Source organism: Cucumis melo, chromosome 5, assembly GCF_025177605.1.
Source record: "Cucumis melo cultivar AY chromosome 5, USDA_Cmelo_AY_1.0, whole genome shotgun sequence".
Lineage (NCBI taxonomy): Eukaryota > Viridiplantae > Streptophyta > Magnoliopsida > Cucurbitales > Cucurbitaceae > Cucumis > Cucumis melo.
In genome coordinates this window covers 6,810,634-6,836,506 of record NC_066861.1, presented here as the reverse complement: position 1 = coordinate 6,836,506, position 25,873 = coordinate 6,810,634, and the positions used below count along the sequence as shown (strand labels likewise).

General features: G+C 34.1%; 1 protein-coding gene across 1 annotated transcript; it reads right to left on the bottom strand.

Annotated features, from left to right (window-relative positions):
* Positions 1–18,943: 18,943 nt before the first annotated feature.
* Positions 18,944–25,469, bottom strand: LOC127149277 (uncharacterized). Its single transcript, XM_051084408.1, has 7 exons — positions 25,324–25,469; positions 20,521–20,634; positions 20,174–20,430; positions 19,868–20,083; positions 19,601–19,792; positions 19,165–19,519; positions 18,944–19,079 (listed from the first exon to the last, which is right to left on the bottom strand). Exons 2-6 carry the CDS (start codon positions 20,627–20,629, stop codon positions 19,172–19,174), a joined length of 1,122 nt encoding a protein of 373 aa, XP_050940365.1. The 5' UTR covers positions 20,630–20,634; positions 25,324–25,469; the 3' UTR covers positions 18,944–19,079; positions 19,165–19,171.
* Positions 25,470–25,873: the final 404 nt, after the last annotated feature.

The following is a 25,873-nucleotide window of genomic DNA, read 5'->3' as shown; positions in this document are numbered from 1 at the left end:
ATCAAATCTAATGTGTTTTTTTGTCTTTTAATGATTTTTATACGAAGTATAAATAGTTTGTTCTTTTTATTGTTTTTGAAATAACCCGTTAGTTGATTCCATGGACTCAAAATTGTTCCAAAAATACATTTAGAACAAAATTTCTTATAAGTTGACATTATCGATGATGTGTGAAAATTCAAGTGCTTCCATGACATTATTTACTACACCAATATAGGTGCTAAATTGATTTTGTGGATATATTAAGGGTTCGTTTGGATTGCCTTTGAAAAAAAATATTTTTTTTAGGAATACACTTTTTTTAAAATGAGTTTAACAACTAAACACTTGCATGTTTGGTTCGACCTCTTTATAAATGTTTATATGAAAAATTGTATTTGGTTTGTCTTATACGAACAATGTTTATACTTAGGTCAAATGACGATAAAAGACTATTAAACATTATGAATTAATTTTATTAAAAAAATACACACATTTTGAATATTTTTTTCAGAAATATATTTTAAAGTTAATTGCACGTTATCTTTAAATTATTAATTTTTTTAGTTACATGAAACTGAACATTAATTTAATTTTTTTTTTGTTTTTGTTTTTTTCTTTTTTTACAATTTAATTTTAAAAGCACAAATATGTTGAAATGTAAATACATAACCATAAAGAAAAATAATTGATCGGTAACAACAAAATATACCTAAGACAAATGATTTTTTCTATACAATATAATATCAACTAGACAAGAAGATGTGCAATTCGATCACATTCTTCATTCATCTTCATTTCACGAATCGAACAATCATGTTCTTCCTAATGTTTTCATGATTTCTTTCATAAGTGTTAAAGTAAAGTAGATTTGGCTAAGAAATAAACATTTGCAAATTCCTATATTTAAATGTATACGAACACGCATTAAAAAATATTCAAAGTATTTAAAAAATGAAGCAAAAAGAATGATAGAGTGAAAAAATAGATAGTAAAAAAGAATAAAGAAATAGAAGAAGAAAAATAGATGTTTGGGGAGAGATTGCTCATTAAACATTTATTCTAAAATTTAGTTGAACGTGGTTGAATGTATTTTCTCTAGGATGGTTTATTTCGTAATTTCATTTTCTAAAAATTATTTTTATACAATATCAAACACCCCAATTTATCTTAAAATTAATTATTTTAAAAATTAAACACTTTAAAAATCAATCCAAACACACCATAAAATTATTTTAAAAATTAAACATTTTAAAAATCAGTCCAAACACACCCTAAATGATGTCAACTAATTTTGAGTGGAAATGTTCATCCATGACAACACCAATAAAAGTTTAATGATTATTTTAGTAGTTTAAAGATGCAATTAAAACATATTCCAAATTTTATGAGCATTGTATGTAATTTAATACATAAAAATAGATTTATTAATTTTGAAAGTTGTTTGTGATATTTGTTCAACTTTTAAAAATCAATAAAATTTGGAAATTTTGTTTTAAAGAATAAAACATCGAAAATATTTATAAATATAATAAAACATCATATATATTTATGATATACTACGATAATAGTCTACCACAATATTCGATAGATGATACAAAATAAAATTTAATTGTATTTATAAATATCTTGATTTATTTTATTATATTTAAAAATAATTCTAAAATTGATGGTACATTGAAGTTTGATTGCCTTCAAGGATCAATTCCATCACTTCAAATCATATTCTTCGTCTTATAAAGTTCTTTTTAGTTTGTGGCTATTTCAATTAGATTAGTTGTCCAGAAGATATTACTAATTTATTGGATTTAAAATTTTAAATGCAAAGCTTCAATCCACACATTCAAAATTTTACATAAAAATTAGTGAAAATAAAAAAAGCTGTTAAATAATTATAAAAGAAAAATAAAGCTTTAGATATATCACACGGATTTGTTGAAAGTAGTTCTACTTTCATAAAAATTTAAAGGAAAAGCACTACTGAAAATTATTATAAAAATAATAATTAATATAGATTTTAGTATTGGCATGTCTTTTCCCACGTGCGAGCAGAGAACGGAGGTTATTTATGATTATTATTTATATTAATAATTATGGAATCAACCGTTCATTTTTTTTTTATTTTTTTTTATTTTTTAAGAATATGCCAAAAAGGTTGGAGCTTTCCAAAAAGCAATAAAAGCTCCTTGAGGTTTTCGTTCAAATAAAATAAAATAAAATAAATAAATAAATAAATAAATAAAGCACTTTGATTTTCTTAAAAGATTTTAAACACATAAATTCTAAAGATTAAAATAATAAACCAATTCAAAATGTGTCGGATTCGTCCATTAGATGGACGGCTATACGTAATTCTTATTTAGGCCGCATAATTAATTTATATAGTTTTTAATATATTAACTTTTATAAATATAACAAATCATCCAAATATTTATGGTTAATAAAGTCTCATTTTGTAAATATCTTATTTATGTCCTTTCGTCTTTTTTTCAATTCTTATTTCGAATTTTTTATCGTCTTTCTTCTTTTTCTTTTCTTTTTTGTTACGATTTTTTTCTATCATCTTTCTTCTTTTCCTTTTTTATACGTCGTTTAAATTTGAATAATTAAATCCGATTTCTTTCTATCATTTTTTTTTCATTGTTGACGGGACATTTTTAATATTTTCTATTGTGAGTCTATAGGTTTTTTCCGTTTTTGGAATTGTTGTATACAGTTCAAATATTATTGTTGTTTGATATATTTTTTAAAAGACCCCCTTCTAATAATTATTAATTTCTATTTTGTAAAAAAGAAATATCAACCTCGCCAATTAATTTTTTAACCTAATATTTTTTAATCCTTGTAATTAGGTAATTGAATCAACTGTCACCGTAAAATTTGTCCCAAGAAAAAATCCTTTCAATATAAATTTTAGCCCAAATCCACAAATTTGAAATTCAAATGAAAAAAATTTCCTATATAGCAAAATATAAAATGAACTAAAATATTAAAAAAATTTAGATTATATAAATAATATATACCAATAAACTTTGATAAACTTCTATCTATCCTATCTATTAGTTTATTGATAAAATATTGAATCTTTTTACCTTTTGTAAATATTTCAAACGTTCTGTCTTCTACCATAATTTTCTATTAGTAATTGTAGTATGACAATTCAGCGATGAGGCACCACACAACATTGCTTTTATTATATTATTATTTTTGGCAATATCACATGGAGTGCTTTAAGACATACATACCATGTGAAATTTGGTATATGTAGCTTAGAATTCTTTTTATAAAATTATTTTTATATTTTGACTATTACAAGATAGGAATTAAACCATCCATTTCTAAAATAATATTTAAAACTTTATTTTTAACAAACGTATTTCGTCTTTTAAATCCATACCAAATAAACTACCGAAATACATACTAAGCATTGATCTTATTGGTAAGTCTAAGTCGAACTCAGGGAGCATGTTAATTTCTATAACAAATTAGTTTCCAACCGAGGTAACTGAAGGGTGGGTTTTGAGGTTGTGTTTAGTTGCAAGAAAGCTAAATTGTATGAAACAAAAGTGAGTTGCAAAAATCCAATAAATAAAAAATCCAAGCTTGGGTCTAAATGGAACTCCCTATTTTGATTTGTTCGATCATGGTGAAAAATAATACAAAATTAATCTAAAGAATTAAGTACACATCAAAGCTAACAATTGAGTAAATGGTATGCACAACAACTAAAGGAATAGAGCATAACAAAACCAAGTTGGTAACTCAGCTTGGTGTGCACCTACATCTAGAGGCCTTGAGCTCGATTGAAGAGATCATATATTGAGATTAAAAAAGGTTTATAAGTACAACATTTAGTCAGAACTAATATCCTCAAGATATTAAACTATCACAAACTGAGCAATCCATGTCTACGATCGAATCTCCGCCTAGATTAAGTACTTCATGTATCAACCTTGTGCCACGTTAAACAGGTTCTCCCTGAGTGAGACACCTATGAATCTACTCATCTTGTTAAGCTCCCCTAACAGTCACGACCTCTCCATTCTAATGCACTATCTAATCAATAACCTAGAGTTCAACACTGCACACAACATATATTAAGGTTATGCCAAGAACTCACCATATAACAAAACAAGGTCAACTCTTCAGGAATAACTTCACCAGAAAAAGTCACCCACCTATTGGACTTGTAAGTCATATATATAGAGACACACTTGCCAGATGTAATCTAGGTCAAAATCTAGAGAAACAACCAAATCTTTTAGAATTCGAAAAGGACTAAATCTCCTAGGATATCTTTCAACACGAATAAAGATCTTAAATGAATTAAAATCCCAACCAATTGTAAGAATTTGTTTATACTAAAAGAATAAAAATAAATGAAATTTGTACGTCAAACACGATAACACATGACAATTTCATCACTATATCTAAATGTTAAATCTCGACAATTTTCTTAAAAACGGTAACCAAATTGTTCTAAGCAACTAATTGATACTTATTGAATCGATGACACATACAAAATCCAAATTAGTACTAATTGCATCAAGATCTAGGGTGAATTGTAAGCCAACTCAACCATTTGCTTCTAGAAAAATTTACATCCTAGTGTCGCAATATTGTATATGAATTTAGGCAATAAACATACATCCACAAGCATCTGACAATATGTTTTATTAAATATTAAATCAAAATAATATCATTCATATTACATCAAAACATAGTTCAGAAGCTTATAGATAAAGAAATAGAAAAAATTCTAACGATCCTAGCTAGAAAGTGTACCTTAGCCTCACATTAACATGATTTTTGCTTCATTACATAAATAAAATGAAATTAGACCTAAAAACTAATGTTGTAGATGGATAGAGTATGAAAAGGCAAATAAAACAATTGGTCATATATCCAAAAAGGTCGTCCGGATCAAAAGATATGACCTAAAAATCAAGCTAAGGATTTGTATCCACATGACATTGTAAAAAAAGGGATCTTGAACTCCTTTTGATGGCAGCTTTGTAATTTTCGGGTCTTTTAGCCTAAATACTTCGTTAGGGCTTCGAATTGTTCCATTTTAGCTCAATTTTCTTTGTAATGTTCAATTCTACATCTTTGATGCTTGAAACCTATAAAATAATCAAATAAGCACATAAAATATAGGAACAACCTTGAATTAATTAAGCGGAGCTAGAGAGCACATTTTTTATGCTATCAATCTCCTTGACTACAACTTTATGTTTCTATCATGTGTATGTCACGCCCCGCCCCACTAGCCATTTCATGCCAAAAGGAGGGTGTTCCGCCTAGACACCGAACGCGTACCTCTCTGTGAGATAACGAGTTGAACGCCTAGTAAGTGGAACTTCTCAAACCAATCTCCAACGCAGAATTTAATTTCTAGTTTGAACTCAAGAGATCTTTACAACTCAATGCAGAGAAAAACACTTAAATAACCACTTAGCTTAATCGCCTAGCCTTCAACACTTAAACTTTTTAGCTACTAAGCTATAAGCACAATACACAAACCCAATACATCAGAAAATAGAAAACACAACTTTGCTTTTATTACTTGATCCAATACTTTACAATTACATTTCTTTTCTACGCATAAAATAAAACCTTTGCTTTAAGCTTCGTGCCTTCCTTCGTCCACTGGGATGCTACACTTCGTGTCAAGGTATTCATTATTATAAGAATCTCTTTCTTATCTTTCTTCTTGATCGCCTAGCAATCCATCTCACACTACAAGAGACGGGGATTCTCCCGACGCACAAAAATGTCAGAGAAAGTGAAAAACGTCAGAAAAGGATATGCCGACGTTTTTCACGACGTTGGGAATAACGTCGGGAGAAATGAGTCAGGAGAGGCATTCCCGATGTCGTACCAACCCGACGTCGGGAATGCCGCCTTCTTTTAAATTCAACTTCCTTCCTTCCTTTTGAATTTTATCTTTAGAATATAATAATCATTCTTTTCATTTTACAAGGATCATCCCACTTCTCGACACCTCTCTTCTTCAACAGGAATCTCTTTCTCGGATTTGGACCTCACAGTATAACTCCAACATGAATATTCAACAATTAGTGACATGATTTTATTACAGGGGAATTGTTGTAAATAACAAAACCGTTGAAAATTTTACAAAATTTCAGACTTCGTTATCAATTTCTATCGATGATAGATATTTTATTTATTTATTTGGTTATATTTGGAAATGTAATTTTTATATTGGTTTAAAGATAAAATGTAGTTGTAAAAAAAGGGAAAACTTTAGAACTTCTAAATCCAATTATTGGAATTGAATCACGACAAATTCTCCACTTCAATTATTAAAAAGTTAATGTTATGATCAAATGATTCAAAGTCTAATTATGTAGATGTGTTTAATTTAGTGGGAAAAAAAGTTTAATTTATTATTTCCCTCAAACTCTTTAAGCGTGATTAACTTTTGAAATATACATTCTTTTTCATCTCACTTTATTTTATCTCATTTTATTTAATTTAAATGCATTGGTTTTCTATTTCAAAGTTCCCACGTTTTCTTTGAAAAGTGCCCACGTTGTTAACTTTATAATGATACTTTTTACTTTATATACTATCTTAAATTATTTTAATACAGACATAATTAAAATGATTAAAAATTTGTATATTTAATATGACAATAGAGTACCCTACTCATTTAAGTAATTAATTTAAAAATGAATGAATATTAATTTGTGTGATGGTAAAGTTTAAGGGTTGAGAGTTATAATTTTCATGAATATAATAATAATTTTCATGATCCTTGTAAAATGGCAAATTTGCTTGACTCATAAATGTGTGGAAGAACAATTGTGTTGGTTTCGAAGGTGTGACATATGATGTGCAATATATGATAGAGAATATTTTGAAGTGGTATCGGTTTTGAAGGTGCAATAATATATGATAGAGACTATTTTGACTAGATGTCTCATTCTTTAAACAAATATCAACTTTGTTTTTGTCTAGATCAGGAAGTGAAATTCCATCGCTTAGAGCTTAGTCAAACATGGTGCATCTAATGTTAAATTTTGTTCGGCATCTAATTTTTCTAATTGACTTGCTTTGTATTGTAAGAATAATTTGTTAGAACTTTTGCTTGTCAACTTTTCCCGCAATGCAATTGATTGACTTTGTCGTTTTTTCTTTTAGAAAGGCATATTAGTCATTAGGAGGTATGACTAACCCGAGAAATTATTAAAAAAAAATTGTATAAAAACATGACACATTTTATGCAAGATTGAAGGAGCAAAATATAGAAGAATAAAAATATTACAAAAGGGGTCAGTATTCAAGAGATATGTAGTTCAAATTGTTTATTTTTAATTATCTTATTAGAGAAAAAAAAAGAAAAAAAACAAAATGACCTAATGTTGTTAAAAGGGAAAATGACTCGGGTTTTTTCGAATCTATCCCAATGAAAAAAAAAACTTTAGTATTATTATAATATTTCAAATTAAATCCTCTCTTCATATTGTAAAGATTGTGGGAGGAAAAAACTGGGTGGTATAAAGCTTAATGAAAGTGTTTTTGCCATATGAGGCAGATAGAGCGAATTTTGTCTAATTAAAACATCTTTCACCTAGTGGAGAAGGTTCTCTAATTTCAAAGTTTTTAAGTAAATTAATTTTGTGTTTCTTTATATTTTTTAGTTTTTCAATTTTTTTTTTTTATCTTGTGATTGAAGTGATTTATTACATTTAGGGTTAGAAGCCAAAATTTTGAATAGTGGTAACTACACTTGATCTTTTTACGTTAATACTAGTGTATTTGTGTTGGTTTTGTCACACACACTTTGATATATGCCTTAGTTAGATAGTGAAAATGTGTGGAAGCTAGAAAGAGTTTGTGAGTAGGACTAAAGCTACCTCATATGAAGTTACAATGATGTATTTATAAAAAAGCTGATCTAGAGTCATGTTCCATAGGGTTTTCGAATCACCTTAGAATAATTATATAATCAATTAGATAGAAGAACATGTTTGGTTAGAGTTAGCCTCAAGCTCGACCTCTGTCGAGCATCTTCCTTAGACTTTATATATGGAGCATAAAGTGTTACTTCTGATTGAGACATAGTAAACATGCTTTATTGAACATTTGGTAGGGATTGACATCGACCTAGGTTGAGGTTGAGGTTGCATAAAACAACCATATTTTTTTAGGCCCAATTCGGTCTTTAATTGTAACTTTGATTCAAAACATGTTTTTTCTTTTTTACTTTATCATAACCTCTAGATGTTAATTAGATCATTTGGCCAAAATCATCCACAACATAATATACTAGAAAATCATAAAATTTCAGTTTTATATTTAATTGGTCGATTGAAGTTTATAGAGTTAGTAAATTAGACACAAAAAGAATTTATAGAGTTTGAAGAATTTATTGGATAGGTTTTAGAGATAGAGAATAAGAGTAGAGTCATTCGAAATTTTACAGAGAAAACTCTCGTAAATTTAACCGTAACTGTTTATATCCTATTTTTCTAATAAACATGAAAACAAAAGAAAAAACAAAGGACTTTGTTTGATTGTGAGCTCCAAAAGTGACGGAAAGGTTAATGGCCAACACACCATTATTGATTGGTTCAAAGTGGAGAGTAAAGACGCAGAAAAGGAGCAGGTGGCAACCATGACGTTTTAAGCCAAATTAGAATATATATATATATATAATAAATAATAACTATTCTCATTATTACTTTTTGTCTTTTTAACTTGACTTAGACTCACTCGACTACTACTACGTCAATGCACCTTCTATCCTTTCTTAACCCGTAGAGCTCAAGATTTGAATTTATCACTAATGACAAAATGTCTTATTCAACTTTAGAAAAATGTTTTTAAAATTTTGAGTTTTTATTTAAATATTTTTTATAAAAAATAATGGTTTAAAATATAATTCAAAATAATCATAAAACATTAGAATTCTTTTAAATAAATTAATTTTAAATTAAACATTTAAAAAATATATTCCTAACACACCCTAGCTCTTCTGAAAATAGGATTAGCTCAAGTGATGAGTTCTACTCAAATTATAGTATTAAAATTTAATGTATACTTTTATATTCATTTATTAAATTCTTTGAAATGTAAATATAACAACAAAAAAAAGAAAGAAAAAAAAAGGTTAAGGATATATTTGGTTGTGAGGTTTTTGACTTTTAAACGAATTACTCTATAAAATTATTTGAGGTGGACGTTATGAATATTAAGAAAGAAAAAAGAAAGTTGTCAGAGGTGTGGGAGAAGATTTTTAATTAAACTAATTGGACTAATTGTTGCGAGAAGATTTGTATTACACTTAAAAGCTACTTGCTTAATCTATGCTCTAACGCTATTTTGTAATAAATAATTATTAAGTGCAATCAACTCCCACGTCATTTTTAATTAAAATACATTCTGACGTCATTTTTAAATGTTGTTGACGTAATTTATAATAAAAAAAGTTGTCTATAAATATACCATATTCTTAGAAAATAAGATAGAAAATCTGTCTCAAAAGCAAAGTCGGTCAACGATTAATGCAGAGCCGCCCCCAGTTTTGGCTTTTACTTTTACATCTTTTTATCATTTTATTTTATTTTGGACCAAACTTTCTATGTACAAGACCTCCTCTAATATAATATAAGGATTTTAGATTTTAAATATTACGTAACCATGTTTTTTAAAAATTACAACTATTACAAAATATATTAAAGTATATCAATAACAAACTATTATATCAATAATATAATTCTATCACTAATATACTATATATTACAAATATTGGTTCATCATTGATATATTTAAACTTTTAGTTTATCAACGATAGTTATTACGGATAGATTTGCTATATTTGCAATTTTTAAAAACTGTCGTTCTACACTTGGTTATTATCCCTATTCATTATAAATACTGTCTATTCGAATTTTCAAATAACATACATTTTTTTGGTAAAAAAAAAACCCCTTATTATACTCTATGAATTGGACAATTCTTTCGAGTCTTATTGACTAGTTATGGAAACTGTTGTTGCACTTTGATGGGCTATGCTTTGTATGGAGAAAACCTGCAAAATAAAAGTAGGTTAATAATAGGATGAGTCGCATATCTCTATCTTTTTAGGACGTTTCGTCGGTCTGCTCGAATGTGCATACAAATTTCACGTATCTTATCGTCCCCAAGATAAAACAGACTCTAATTTCGTCGATATGAACTGCACTGGAACCACATAGAAATCTCAACACTCGATAGACACTTCTTTACTTGGTAAACAAAAATAAGAGAAAATAAAAAATAAATTGATAGGTCGGGAGAGAAAGGAGACCAAGAGAGATGGAAGAGATTTTGAGAGTTGAAGAAAATTTTTGTTTCGTAGCTAGTGAGAGGTAGGATGGTGATTTTATAGTGGATGGAGGAGGCTCCAACGGACAAGTATTAATAACGTAACTGTTTGTTATTATGAAGGTCAATGAAAAAACCGTCCAACGATTTATGTCAGTAATGGCCACGATCGTTCACAACTCACCAACATCGTGCCATGATCGCACAGCCACGATCGCGCACATCGAAAGTTTTTCTCATTTTTCTTTCCATTGCGTATCTATTTTAGGAATTAGAAAATTAACACTCCATCAATTAAAGGTTGAATGGACTATAGCAATGTGGGAATGCCTATTTGGAATATAATAATAATGTAATTTTGCATTCTCAAATGTTTTATTTAACAATCCTCACTTTGAATTTTTTTTACTAACAAAAACGAAATATCAGCTCATAACTTTAGGTTAAAGCTTAATATTAAAGTACATTTTTAATTCTCTATTTTTATTTTAATGTAATGGTCAAGTCTATAGTATTAATATTCATAAAAAAAAAGTTTATAATATTAATACATATTTTTCTTTTACCAAATATATAATTGGTTAAGTATAATGGATGGTAGAATATATTTTTTTTTTTTGTTTGCTTTCGTTCTTGCTAATTTGAATGAAACTTGATAGATAAGACATCTATTATTGAATATTATTTATCAATCATGAATAAGTTCAACCTTTCACTTTGGTATCATTTAAACTAAAAAGTTTTAAGATTCATCTGTAAGACTTTTGCTTCAATTAGTTAAACAAAATGTAAGGATAAGATATTTTCAAACATTTAACACATTGATCAAGAGTAGATTCCACACTTCTAAATTTTACGGAGGAGTTATGAGAACCAAAATCAAAATGCATTAAGAGATTGGCTTTTTACCCCTTTTTTCCTTTTTTTTTTTCTTCTGTTCAACCATTGCATAAATGATTCATCAAACTTTTAAAATCTTTGGAATGCTAATTTGTGATTTATCAACTAAACTACAGTCAAGCTATATGGACTAATGGTTGGAATGCGTGGTTTTTCCCTATGATTTTTATTTATTTCATCCCTCCTTATCCATTCATTCAACCCTCTCATTTAATAACAGTTTTGTTTTTAATGGATTAGGCTTTTATCACAAGTCAAATCATATACTTCAATTTATCTCGAATTTTTAATTGAAGCAAAATGGAGTGAAATTCAAATTTCATCTTCACACTCTATTCAAGGCAACCATCTTGAGTAGAAGTTCAATTTTACTCTAAATTCAACTTTGAATTGGGTAGTGCAAATTCTACCATTGGAGTTTATGTAAACAAAATCAAAATAATGACGTAAGTTGACGCTTCGATAATTTGGCATAAATAATGTGTGTTAAACATACACAAAATTTAAGTCATGCCATGAACCAAATTCATAGTTTGGTTACATCAACATATCAAATGGGTCAAAATCCAAGAACATACAACTTATCCTTTTGATTCATAGTTTATACTTTTTTGGACTCAACTAATCATGTTAGAAGATAAGGTCGATCAGATTTATTGTTGTGCCATGACGAACCACTGCCCTGAAAGCAATTTCAGCTGACCGTGGTGCTAATCGTTATGTCGTTTGCTCCCTAAGGTTAACACAGCTTCCCAGTACATAGGGCACGTTTTCTGTGTGTTTTGATGGAATGGGTTCTCTCCAATTTATAGAGGGGTAAAGGAGGCGTGGAGGAGAGCGTTTATCAGGAAGAAGAGGACGCGAGCGAGCGATCATCGCAAAAGTTTAATCTACGCCACGTACATACGTTTCATGGACGGCGGCGACGGCGCGCGTGTGGGACAGAGTTATACTATCACCACTTACTTGGTTTGTAGTCCCCTTCAATGATAGAAGTTTATATTTCCTCATCTCACTTCAAGTTTTATCCATGTGGGACAAAGTTTAATAGCTTTGCTATTTGGGCCAAACCCAATAAGTCATTTCCAATAATCCCCCACAAATGACTGCTATAGCAAAGTTTTCGGGTAAGCGAAGAAGAACGAGATTTGTTCTGAGTATAGATGAGATATTAAGCTTAGGCACCAATATCCGGAGATTTGAATTGATGCGTAGTGAAGTAAGGCAACAACCTTGTTTAGAGGGAGTGAATTATATCTTGAACTCCTTGTAACACTTGGTTGAGACCCTTACGACACGCTCTATCTCTAGGAAAAGCCTTTGTTTTTGCAATATAAACTTGTGCCTTTTTTGCCATGCACATAAACCGAACCTCAAGTCGTCGTGAGAGCTCTAGAAAGAGACCTTTAAACTCTTTCATAGAAGGCGGCCCCACCTTCACTGTCACGTTATATGCTCCATCAAGTTCGTCAGGTCAAACCACTCAAAAAGAGCTATGGAGACTTCATTGTCCATACTGATTATGGACTCACAGATTTTGGATCATCCATCTAGTCCATTTAAGGGCTGTCCACACGATGGGCTATGGACCATCAAGTCTATTGCAACAGACCACCCAATAAGGGGCTATGGACCATCAAGTCTATCGCAATAGACCACCCATTTATCAAGTGCTATGGATCTCCGAAGGGCTTCAGACCCATGTTCATAGAGGAATCTAATACCATTTTCCTTGTTAGTCCTTTGGTTAAAGGATCGGCCAAGTTCTTCTCAGATCGAACAAATTCCAAGGAGATGGTTCCTTCCTTTAGCAGTTGTTTTACTATTGCATGCCTAAGACGTATGTGTCTACTCTTACCATTATAAACACTGTTCTTGGCAGTACATATCGCAGCTTGCGAATCACACTGTATGGACACAGGTACAGATGACCCCCACAATGGTACATCTTCTAGTAGATTTTTGATCCACTCAGCCTCCTGTCCTGCCAACTCTAGTGCTATGAACTCGGATTCCATCGTGGATCTGGCTATACAAGTCTGTTTTGTAGACTTCCAAGTTATTGCTCCACCTCCGAGTAAAAATACATACCCACTAGTAGAGTTAACCTCATCATTATCTGTGACCCAGTTTGCATCTCAATATCCTTTCAGTACGGCAGGAAATTTGTTGAAGTGTAGACAGTAATCTATCGTCCCTTTAAGATGTCTCAACAGATGGCATAAGGCATCACAGTGGTATCTATCAGGATTGTGTGTATATCTACTTAATCTACTGACAGCATATGCAATATCTGGTCTAGTGTAATTCATTAAATACATCACACTACCTATGATCTTTGCATATTCAGGTTGAGACACACTATCTCCTTTATTCTTCTTAAGATGTTTACTAGCGTTAAAGGGAGTTCTGACAGGAGAAACATCAAAGGAATCAAACTTCTTTAGTATTTTCTCTACGTAATGAGATTGACATAGAGACAAATTGGTTTTGTTTTTCCTGATTTTAACACCTAGGATTACGTCTGCTTCTCCCAGGTTCTTCATTTCAAAGTATGACGAGAGGAAAAACTTAGTATCAGTTATTAACTCCATGTTTGTTCCAAAGATTAACATGTCGTCAACATATAGACATATTAATATGCAATCAGCTCCAACCATCTTTGAATAAACACATGTGTCAGAGGAATTTATATTAAATCCATTGGTTATCAACGTATTGTTAAATTTTTCGTACCACTGCTTGGGAGCTTGCTTGAGACCGTATAGGGACTTTCTCAGTTTACATACTTTGTTTTCTTGCCCAGAGATTTTAAAGCCTTCTGGTTGTGTCATATAAATTTCTTCTTCTAGGTCACCATTTAAAAAGGATGTTTTTACGTCTATTTGGTGAATAAGAAGGTTATGTATTGTGGCCAATGCAATCAAGGCCCTAATTGTGGTTATCTTAGTTACAGGGGAATATGTGTCAAAATCGTCAACACCTTGTTTCTGGGTATATCCTACTACCACTAATCTAGCCTTGTATCTTTCTATTGATCCATTTGGTTTTGTTTTTCTTTTAAAGATCCACTTACATCTAATTGGCTTGTTTCCCATAGGAAGGTCCACTAGTTCCCATGTATGATTCATGACCAGTGAGTCCAATTCACTTTTAATGGCCTCTTTCCACATACTTGAATCTACAGAGTTTAGCACTTCTTGGTAAGTTTTAGGATCCTCATCTATTAAGTACAAGTTTGTGAAGTTACAGTCAATTTCATCACGTCTTTCCACTATGAAGGTGCTTAGGAAATCTGGACCGAAACTTTTCTCAGTTCTCTGTCTTTTACTTCTCCTAAGTTCTAATTCACATCTTAGGTTTGAAGTATCAACAGTTTCAGAAACAGGTGTTTCACTAACGATTGAGGGGTTTTCAGGATCATGCATTCTTTTAGATAGGCTAGGAGCATACAATGATTGTTTTAACAGAAAAACATGCTCAAAGAATTTTACATCTCTAGATTCGTTTATAGTTTTGTCATTTAAACACATAAACCTATATGCAACACTATTTTGAGCATACCCGATAAAAATGCAGTCAAAGGTTTTAGATCCTACTGTAGTTTTCTTCAATGCAGAAAATGGTACCTTAGCCAAGCATCCCGAGACCTTCAGGTAGGAAAGATTTGGTGCATGTCTTTTCTAGAGTTCGTATGGAGTTTTGTCTAGTCTTTTGTGGGGAATCCTATTAAGAATAAAACACGCAGACAACACGGCTTCCCTCCACGTATTATCAGATAGGCCGGAGCTTAATAACATGACATTCATCATTTCTTTAAGAGTTCTATTTTTTCGTACTGCTATGCCATTTTGTTGTGGTGAGTAAGGAGCAGTAAATTCATGAATGATAACATTTGATTCACAAAATTCTTTAAGAGTTTTATCAGAATACTCACCACCTCTATCTGATCTTAATCTTTTTATCATTTTTCCTAACTGATTCTCAGATTCTGCCTTGAATTTTAAAAACATACTAACAGCTTCATTTTTTGTTTTTATCAGGTATATCTTAGTGAATCTAGAGTAATCATCAACAAAGGATACATAGTAGTTTTTACCACCTCTACTAGTAGTGGTTCTAAAGTCGGCTAGATCTGAGTGAATTAATTCTAACAGACCAGTAGTTCTATATTCAACTGGTTTGAAAGGCTTTTTATGGAATTTACTTTCTACACAAATGGGGCATTTACCAGTTTCATGCGACTCAGAAGTATTAATGAGTCTTAAGTCTTTAAGTTTTCTAATTGATGCAAAGTTCACATGTCCTAGTCTACCATGCCATAAGTTAGCAGATTCAATCAAGTAAGTAGAACTAGAAGCATTTGCATTCATGGAAATCGTGTTTAGCACAAATAGACCATTAGACAGATACCCCTTACCGAAAAAATCTCCATTTTTGGTGAGGACAACTTTGTCACCTTCTAGTACAATTTTAAGCCTGGCCCGATTCAACAGACTCCCAGACACTAGGTTCCTACGTAGGGAAGGGACATATAGAACATTACTTAAAGATAAAGTTTTGCCAGAAGTTAACTTTAAAATAACCTTCCCTTTCCCGATTACTACTGCAGTGGCTGAGTTTCCCATGAACACGCATTCTCCATCGACAGTGTCTTCGTAGTCATGGAAAAGTTCACGATTGGTGCAGAAGTGTCTCGAAGTTCCAGTATCGAGAATCTAGTCCGTCTTGTTTTCTATCATATTGGCCTCTACTATGGCTGCTATGATCTCACTGTCTTGTTCTGCTAGATTGGCTTGAGGTGTTGGTTTCTGACTTGGTCTCCATTTCCTCTGGTTGCATTGGTATGATTTGTGTCCTTCATTTCCGCACACGTAACAGACCAGCTTTTTCTTCTTAATTTGTCCCCCAGTAGTCTTGAACTGTCTCTTCTCTGAGTTTTTCCCTTTATGCCTTTTTTCCTGCTTCGTTCTGTCTCTGTTTACAAAAGGCAATTCGACTAAGTTAGCATTAACTGAATTTAAATTTTGGGAGGCTAACTTATCTTTCAGTCTGTTGGCTTCTTCCGTGCGCATGTGACTGATGAGTTCTTGAAGCTTTAGATCCTTCTTCTTGTGCTTGAGATGATTACGGTAGTCATTCTAGGATGGAGGAAACTTTTCCAGCAGGACATTTTCTTGAAGTATTTCACACATCTTCATGCCTTCAGACAGGACGTTTGCCACTAGGTTCTCGTACTCATGTATTTGTTCCACGACTGGCTTGTCGTCAGTCATCTGGAATTGTAGCCATTTTCCAACCACATATTTCTTTCGTCCACCATCATCTCCTCCATACCGTGATTCCAGGGTGCTCCAGATGTCCTTGGTAGATTTATGGACTACGAACAGATCAAACATCGCGTCTGACATATGGTTTAACAGGTGTCCTCGAACGGTTTTGTTATCCTTTGCATATTTTTCAGGATCGACCATTTGGTCCTTCTTTACTTGATCAGCGACAGCGACAGTAGTAAAAGGTCCCGTAGATGATTCTGGATCAGAAGATGTTGAAGTGGTAGTTGGGGGGTCAGAGGACGGCAGCTCTGTAGTGAGGACATAATCAACTTCTAGTTGCTCAAAGAAGATTAACAACTTTTGGGACCAACGACGGTAGTTCGTTCCGTCAAGTGGCTCAAGTTTAAACAGGTCAGGTAGGATTTTGATGAAGGTCTTGATCGACATGTTTGCTTTTAGATTGTTAGAAGATAAAGTCGATCAGATTTATTGCTGTGTCGTGACGAACCACTGCCCTGAAAGCAATTTCGGCTGACCATGGTGCTAATCGTTATGCCGTTTGCTCCCCAAGGTTAACACAGCTTCCCAGTACGAACGTGCACTCGTATGTACAGGGAATAGAAACAAAGGGCTTATGTAAATGCTCAGAACACAGGGCGAAGACGAAAGGAGAGGAAGATAGGAGGTTTTCTGTGTGTTTTAATGGAATGGGTTCTCTCCAATTTATAGAGGGGTGAGGGAGGCAGTGCGTGGAGGAGAGCGTTTATCGGGAAGAAGAGGACGCGAGCGATCTTCGCAAAAGTTTGGCAGAGAGAACGTCGGACACGTTTCAAGAACATTTGAATTGCGTGAATGTGCGCTACGTATGTCGATGCCTTGACTGTCTAAAAAGGTTACACGTGCCCTAGCTGCCAAAGAATAAAAATAGAAATAAAATTATATGAAGAAGAACATACATGTGCATATATCTTGAAAAGCATTTATTAGATGAGAAAATTTTGGACCAATCACAAATTACTATGTTATTTACCAAGTTATTGTAAAATTACAAATAATTATATTTGGGACTAATTAATAGTTGGCATGTGTCGTTAATTGAAATTAAAGATATAAAATTGACGAAGTATGATCATGTCATGTGTTTTCATTTTGGCTATTCGATTAAATTAATTATTTTGTTCCAATTAAATATTAAGGTTTGGGCTAAAGTCCAATTGAGCCAAAAAATAAGTTTAATATAGTTTAAATGTTAGGGGTGTTCAAAAAATCGATAACCCAACCAATCCGGATTACATGACCCAAATCGTAAATGTTGGATTGGGTTAGAAATTGGAGGAAAAAAAAAAGAAAGGTTTAGAGAAAAAAAACCTAATTTGACTATGAAATTTCACAAATATCCTAAAATAAGATTTTTTTTTACTTAATTAAGTTCACATATTTGTAAGACAATTTTAATCTTATGATTAACATTAATTGTATAGGTTAATTTATTTTGTTATTTTGTTACAGAATCTTAATTTATTTCTTCATTTCGTTCTCCTCATGCATTCGGTTAGTTGTCTTTCTCGGTTTGTTATATTTTTCTATACTCCATTAAATCGTAGTATTCATAGAACATTTAACGTTATATTCCGGAATATTTGTTTTAGACATATACCACTTCATTATATAACAATGCATATATTTTTACATACAGTCCCCAAGAAATTTCAATTGTTTGTTATGTGAATTAGTTTATATATACCCCTTCATATATATAATAATGCATATAAATTGAGATACAGTAAACGATTAATATGATATGTTTGTTACGTTATTTTTTAAATATATACCCCTTCATATATACAATAATATACATAACTTGACATACAGTAATTGACAAATATGATTTGTGAGTTATTTTTTTTAGATATATACCAATTCTTATTTACCATAATACATATATATGGACATCCAATAGCCATAGAATATCATATGTTTTCTTCAAGAAAGCCCGATTCCATCCACTACAAGAGATGTGGGTACTCCCGACGCACAAATACGTCGGCGAAAATGCAAAGAACGTCGGGAAAGGATATCCCGACGTACAAAACGACGTCGGGAAGAACGTCGGGGGAAATGCGTCGCGAGAGGCTTTCCCGACGCCGAATTGGTACGGCGTCGGGAAAGGCTTTCCCGACGCCGTGGGATGCGTCGGGAAAGCCGGCGTCGGGAAAACCTTATTCCCGACGCCGTTTATGCCGACGCATCTCACGGCGTCGGGAAAGCCTATTTTCCGACGTTTTTTTCCCGACGTAATGAACGTCGGGAAATATTTTTTATATATTTTTTTAAATATTTTATTTTTACTTTTTTCCTTATAATATTTTGCTCAAACATTCACAATGATGTTCGGATTGCTCAAAAAAATTTGGCGACGTTTTGGATTAAATTAATAAATATACAAACACAAATTAAAACATAGAATTAAAATTAATAATACGAATAAGTTGATTACAAGAAAATATAGTTTTCAATATACAAAAAACATAAACATAAGACCCAATCTCCCAACGAGGTGCGTATGCGCGTCATTCTACACCTTCGGTCCTAAAAATGGTATAAAAATAACTAAGTTTAATACATAATTATATATTGCAAAAACTTAAGAATAATAGAGACATATACGACGTACCGCAGGGCTAGGGATCATGTGGTGGTCCCTGTTGTGCACGAGTTAGGTCTTCAATCATCTTTTTCATAGCTTCCACTTGTGAAGCTAATGCTTGGTGATTTCTATCTTGTACTTCAATCCGTTCCAAAGCTTCATGAAGTTTAGCTTGTAATTCAATCTCTTTTTGTGTGGACTGCGAACAAGATGTCGACGAACTGCTTGCACTTGCCGTTCTGCGGGCCTTCGGCTTGGGTCCCCAACCAAGGCCTTTTGAGTAGCCTGGTCGTCGACCCAACACCTGATCGCATATCTCATCCTCAGAGAGTGGCTGACTACCCTCTGGGGTAGGCTGGGATTGGAGTTCCAGCATTTGATTCTGCAACAAATTTAAAAATTATGTTAGGTAACGCGCTAAAATATATAATAAAAGTGGATAATTAATAAGGGTATAACTTACATGCGCATCCTCGGCGGCCTGCGACACGAATGTCCCAGCTCGAACGTGTGTTTCCCGGAACAATTCCACACGATCGACCGGCTGCCCTCTTCTTTCAGCGAGCTCATACTGTCGTTGTAGAAACGACTTCGACCCGCTACTATGATTGTAAGGCTGCTTCTGTCGAGCAGCCTTGTTTGTCCGTGATTGCTCCTGCATTAAAACAATTATATTGTTTATTTCTTATACATATAAAAACTTGTTATCATAATTAATCATGACAAATACCTGGAATGCACGGCTGATATAATGGTCGCAGAGGAAGTGCCAATCCTCATCACGTCCAACCAATGCGTTTGGTGGGTTGGCACGAGCCTCCTCCGGGTCGCTGTACTTTTTGAAATGTTTATGACAGTCGGCCCGGAACTCTTTAAAGGTCGTGAGCATCTGATGCTCAACAAACCTGTTCATTGCTTGATCGTTGAAATCAAGCACAAAGAATCGCTGCACATTACAAACATAACACATTAGATTGGTTAAAGTTAGATATGTTTCAAATGAAATCATATATAAATGTGTAGTGCATTTAATTACCTGGAGGTCGCCCTTGACGACCTCAATGTATTCTCTCCCAACGTCCGTCCACTTAAGACAGCGGACGGGAAATGTCTTTCGCACGCACACGCCTATCGCTTGGCTGAAGCGAACGGCGTGTGGAGAAATAGGCTTCTCCGCTCCAGGGGCGATCGTCATCGGAATGCGCCCATTTATTGCAACGTGGCGCTCTAACTCCAAGAGTCGAGACTGCGCACGTCTCCTAGGAGTCGGGGTCGTTTGTTGAGAAGAAGACCCTGCTCAATAAATAGACAATAAGATATAAAGTTAGGAACCCCTACATGAAATATTTGTAAGTTAAAAATGAATAAAATTCTTAGACTCACCCGTATTGTCGCCCACAGATGACGACCCTCCCGCAATGTTATCTAAATCCTCCTCAAACTGGAGGAACATATCGTCCGTCTCCATAAAACTTGATCGTCGATATGACATAATGACTATGGACATATAAAAAACAAACATTCAATAACCAAATACAAACACATAGCTAGAATCAAAATATATAAACTAGATATAAATATGTGCATACGTGGTTTAATTTGTCACTATAATTCCTCATCGCTTGCATGTGACAAGTGTTCATCCACATCGTCGATGAAGTCGTCAGTGACATGACGCACAACCGGTCTTTCAACGATTGTGGGATCAACGTCATTTCTGCATAGAGTGTCATCCTCGATGTGGTCATCCACTTGGTGGCTTACAACAACTTCTACTATATTAATATGGTCATTCTGAACATCCTCCACTTCTGGCACGTCCCAAATACGCTTATTTTGGATGACTTGCACAACTTTCCAATTGATACCATTTTTTGGATCATCTACATAAAAAACTTGATGTGCTTGAGTTGCAAGAATTACAGGTTCCTCCGCGTACCAAAATCGGGATGTGTTGAGAGATTTGTACCCTACTTCAATGTGTGTCGTTCTTTGACTTTTGTTTACGTCCGTGTCATACCACCGACACTTAAATAGCCATACATTTCTTCCCAACGGATATTGTACGTGCAACACTTCGTCCAGAACACCGTAGAAATTATTGTCTCCAGTTCCACTTGCATCGCTTTCACCAATGACCATTATTCCACTATTTTGAGTAGTACGTCGAGAATCAAGTTCAATAGTGTGAAATCTTACACCACCAACGATGCATCCATTGTAACAACGAACGTCAAAGGATGGTCCCATCGCTAGTGAGAAGAAATCATCAGATAGGTTTGCAGACTGACGCAGTTCTAACACCTGTGCTCGAAACCATTCAGGGAATGCTCGTTCATGTATTTTATACAAATCCATAGAAGTTTGAGCATGTCGACGTTGGAGCCTCAAATGTTTCCTAATAGAGATGAGTTTAATTTCTGTAAGAACAATATATAACAAATATTTAAAAATTACAAAGATGATGAATATGCTTACTTGCGATACTCTGTTATTTCGTCAGCATTATTCAGTATGTACCAATGGAAGAGTCGTTTCTCTTCCTCTGATATAGCACGAACACTTGATGCACCTAAGGGTCGTACTTTCTGCTTGAAAATTTCAAAATCACCAATTACCTCGTTCTCTACAATGGTATCATCATTTCGCTCATCTCTTGTGAATCGAGTCTCTATACCACGTAGGTAACGTGAACAAAAGGTACTAGATTCATTCATGATATAGCCTTCTGCAATTGACCCCTCAGGACGTGCTTTGTTTCTAACATACTGCTTTAACGTTCGTAGACTCCTTTCGATCGGATACATCCAACTATAAGAAACCGGACCAGTAATCTTCGTTTCATATGGTAAGTGAACGGCAAGGTGCACCATAACGCTAAAAAAGGCAGGTGGAAATATTCTTTCCAACTTACAAAGTATGATTATGATATCTGCTTGCAATCTGTCTAGATCACTTACTCTTATCGTTCGGGCGCACAAGTCACGGAAAAAATTACATAATTCGGTTATAGCAGTGTATACGTTCTTCGGTAAGAATGCTCGAATACCAATTGGTAGCAGTCGATGTAATAAAACATGGCAATCATGCGTTTTTAGTCCTGATATTTTCCCCTCTCTTTCATGCACACATCTCGATATATTGGAAACAAATCCATCGGGAAACTTAACTGATTTCAGAAACTTACAAAACTCTACTCGTTCACAGGTAGTCAACGTGTAGCTCGCATGTGGCTTCACCAATCGGTTACCCACTTCTACAAGATGTAAATCCTTTCTTATCTTCAGATCTTGTAAGTCCAACCTAGCATTCGTGGTATCCTTCGTTTTCCCTTCGATGTTCAATAACGTACCAATCAAATTGTCACAAACATTCTTCTCAATGTGCATTACATCAAGTTTGTGACGTAACAAAAGTCTCGACCAATAAGGAAGATTGAAAAAAATACTTTTCTTCGTCCAATTAAGAGCTCTCTTTCTTTTCTTATCCTGTATTGAAGGATGTTTACTCATAACTGGAAATTCCAACTGATCTAGTTGTTCTAATATTTCATACCCATTCATCACCACAGGAGGAGCCTTACGCTCTACCTTTCCATCGTGTAGCCTACTTCTACGCCACACGTGATTCTGTGGAAGATAGCGTCTATGTCCCATGAAAGATATTCTACCTCGTATCCCGAAGGACGATCTATCACTCATGCATATAGGACATGCCTGATACCCCTTCGTACTCCACCCTGATAGGTCACCATACGCCGGGAAGTCATTAATCGTCCACAACAAGGCTGCGTATAGCTGAAAGAACTGACCTGTAAGAGAGTCATACGTACGCACCCCAAAAGTCCATAAGTCTTTCAATTCCTCAATCAATGGTTGGAGATACACATCAATTTCCCTACCAGGAGATTTAGGACCGGGTATGAGCAATGACATAAAGAAATTTGTCTCTTTCATGCATTTCCATGGTGGCAAATTGTAAGGAAGTAACACAACAGGCCACATACTGTACGAGGTACTCATTTGACCAAATGGGTTAAACCCATCTGAAGCCAAGCCCAAACGCACGTTTCGTGGATCAGAAGCAAAATCAGGAAATTCAGAATCAAAGTGCTTCCACCCCTCTGCATCAGCTGGATGTCTCAAGACATCATCTGTTTCAACACGTTTGTCCCTATGCCATCTCATGTCAGCAGACCCTTCCTGCGATACAAACAAGCGCTGTAATCTAGGTACTAAAGGAAAGTGGCGCAATACCTTATGCGGAATTTTTTTCCCTCTATTATCATTAACCTTGTACCTAGCCTCGCCACATGTAGGACAATGTTGCAAATCAGCAAACTCTTTCCAATACAATACACAATCATACTTGCACGCGTGAATAGTCTCGTATCCCAAGCCCAAGTCACGAAGTTTTCGTTTTGCTTCATAAAATGAACTAGGAATAGTACTATTACACATTGGAAACGCTGCTCTTAAAAGTTCTAACAACATGTCGAACGACTTGTTACTCCAACCATTTAGAACTTTCACATGCATCAACTTAACCAAAAAATTCAACGACGAAAATTCAGAACAACCGGGGTACAACTCATTACATGCTTGATTCAATAAGTCCTGAAATATATTATTTGTTGTATCTTCATCTATATTTACCCCAACATTCATCGCCATTTCATCTTCCAAACGAAATTCCTCTATTTCCTCTTCATGTTCTATAGGGGCTTGTAAATCATTTAGCATACCAAAGATATCACCTTCTTCATTAAATTGTGTACTACTAGTTCCTTCATTAAAAGGATTACTACTAGTTCCTTCCTCAAAGTTTTCTGTACCTCTATAGCTTAATGACTCTCCATGATACACCCATTCTGTGTAGTAGGGGGATATTCCTATAGTCAGCAGATGTCTTTCCACACCCTCTAATGAGCTCCAATTTAAATTCAAACATCTCTTGCATGGACACCTCAATCGTCCGTAAGCATCAACGTGAAATTTGGCAAATTCTAAAAATTGGGTCACTCCATGTCTATACTCAAGGGATAACTTATTTCTAAGTTTCATCCAACCCTTATCCATAACTGCAGGATAGCCAACACAACCTAATTATTAACAACACAATACTTCAAAATATCTTCACATCCTACAAACCCCTCCAAACTACAAAGGCTACCATAACTGCAGGATAGCCAACACAACCTAATTATTAACAACAAAATACTTCAAGCTATCCTAACTACCACCCCTTGATACCAGCAAATTCAAAACAAAAAAGGCTACCATAACTGCAGGATAGCCATCCCAAACATAAACAAATTCAAAACAAAAAAGGCTACCATAACTGCAGGATAGCCATCCCAAACATAAACAAATTCAAAACAAAAAAGGCTACCATAACTGCAGGATAGCCATCCCAAACATAAACAAATTCAAAACAAAAAATGCTACCATAACTGCAGGATAGCAAAAACAAATCTTAACACACATATTACATTCCCAATTCAATTTAACTATTAACTCCCCCCCCCCCCCTTCAAATTTCAATTTTTCATTCAACTATAAATTCCCCTCCCCCCCCCCCCCCCCAATCTCAATTTTCAATTTAACTTAAACCCCCTCCCTCCAATTCAATTTTAAATTTAACTATTAACTCCACTCCCCCCCCCCTCTCCAATTTCAATTTTCCATTCAACTATAAATTCCCCTCCCCCCCCCCCCCCCCAATCTCAATTTTCAATTTAACTTAAACCCCCTCCCTCTAATTCAATTTTAAATTTAACTATTAACTCCACTCCCCCCCCCCTCTCCAATTTCAATTTTCCATTCAACTAAATTCCCCTCCCCCCCCCCCCCCCAATTTCAATTTTCAATTTTCAATTTTCAATTCAAATATAAACCCCCCTCCCAATTCAATTTTCAATTTAACAATAAACCTCTCCCCCAATTCAACCCCCATTCAATTTTATTCAATTTTCTAAAACAAAAATCCTAAACCATTCAAATTTCAAATTTCAATTCAACTACAAATTACACACACTCTATACAAAAATACATTTAACAAACAAAAATCTATTCCAAAAGAAAATCCTAAACTAATTTTCATAAAAAATAACCCTAAACTAATTTTTATCAAAAAAAAACCCTAAAACATAAACTTAAATCAAATAAATTTACATATTTCACTTACCTAACGTGGCAGACGGCGACGAGGAACAACGGCGAGGGCGGTCGGCGACGGACGGCGGCGGAACAAAAGGAAACAACGGCGGCAAGGCGACTTCTTCTTCTTCTCCTTTCTTTTTCTCCTCTCCTCTCGGCTTCGGTTCTGTATTCACAGAACCGAAATGAATTTAAAGGGGATTTCCCGACGCAGTCACGAGGCGTCGGGAAATCCCCCAAAATGCGTCGGGAAAAGGGGAATTCCTGACGCTCATTAAACCCCTTTTCCCGACGTTTTACGTGGCGTCGGGAAAAACCCCTATTCCCGACGCCTCTCCCGACGCACTGTGCACGGCGTCGGGAAAAGTCCCTTTTCCCGACGTATTGTTGCCGACGCCTTCGTGGTGCGTCGGGAAAGATTGTTTTCCCGACGCATCTCCCGACGCGTTATTGATGGCGTCGGGAAAGCCCTTATTCCCGACGTTTTTTATGCCGACGTGATTTTCGGCGTCGGGAATGGGCCATTTTCTTGTAGTGATCACTGAAAAATCACAACATTCTTTCAATTCCGGTATACA

Coding starts and splice junctions, on each gene's coding strand:
- LOC127149277 (XM_051084408.1), bottom strand. CDS start 20,629: ATGTCATATCGACGATCAAGTTTTATGGAGACGGACGATATGTTCCTC. Junction 20,084..20,173: donor TCGTCAAGGGCGACCTCCAG/GTAATTAAATGC, acceptor TGTAATGTGCAG/CGATTCTTTGTGCTTGATTT. Junction 19,793..19,867: donor ATATCAGCCGTGCATTCCAG/GTATTTGTCATG, acceptor GTTTTAATGCAG/GAGCAATCACGGACAAACAA.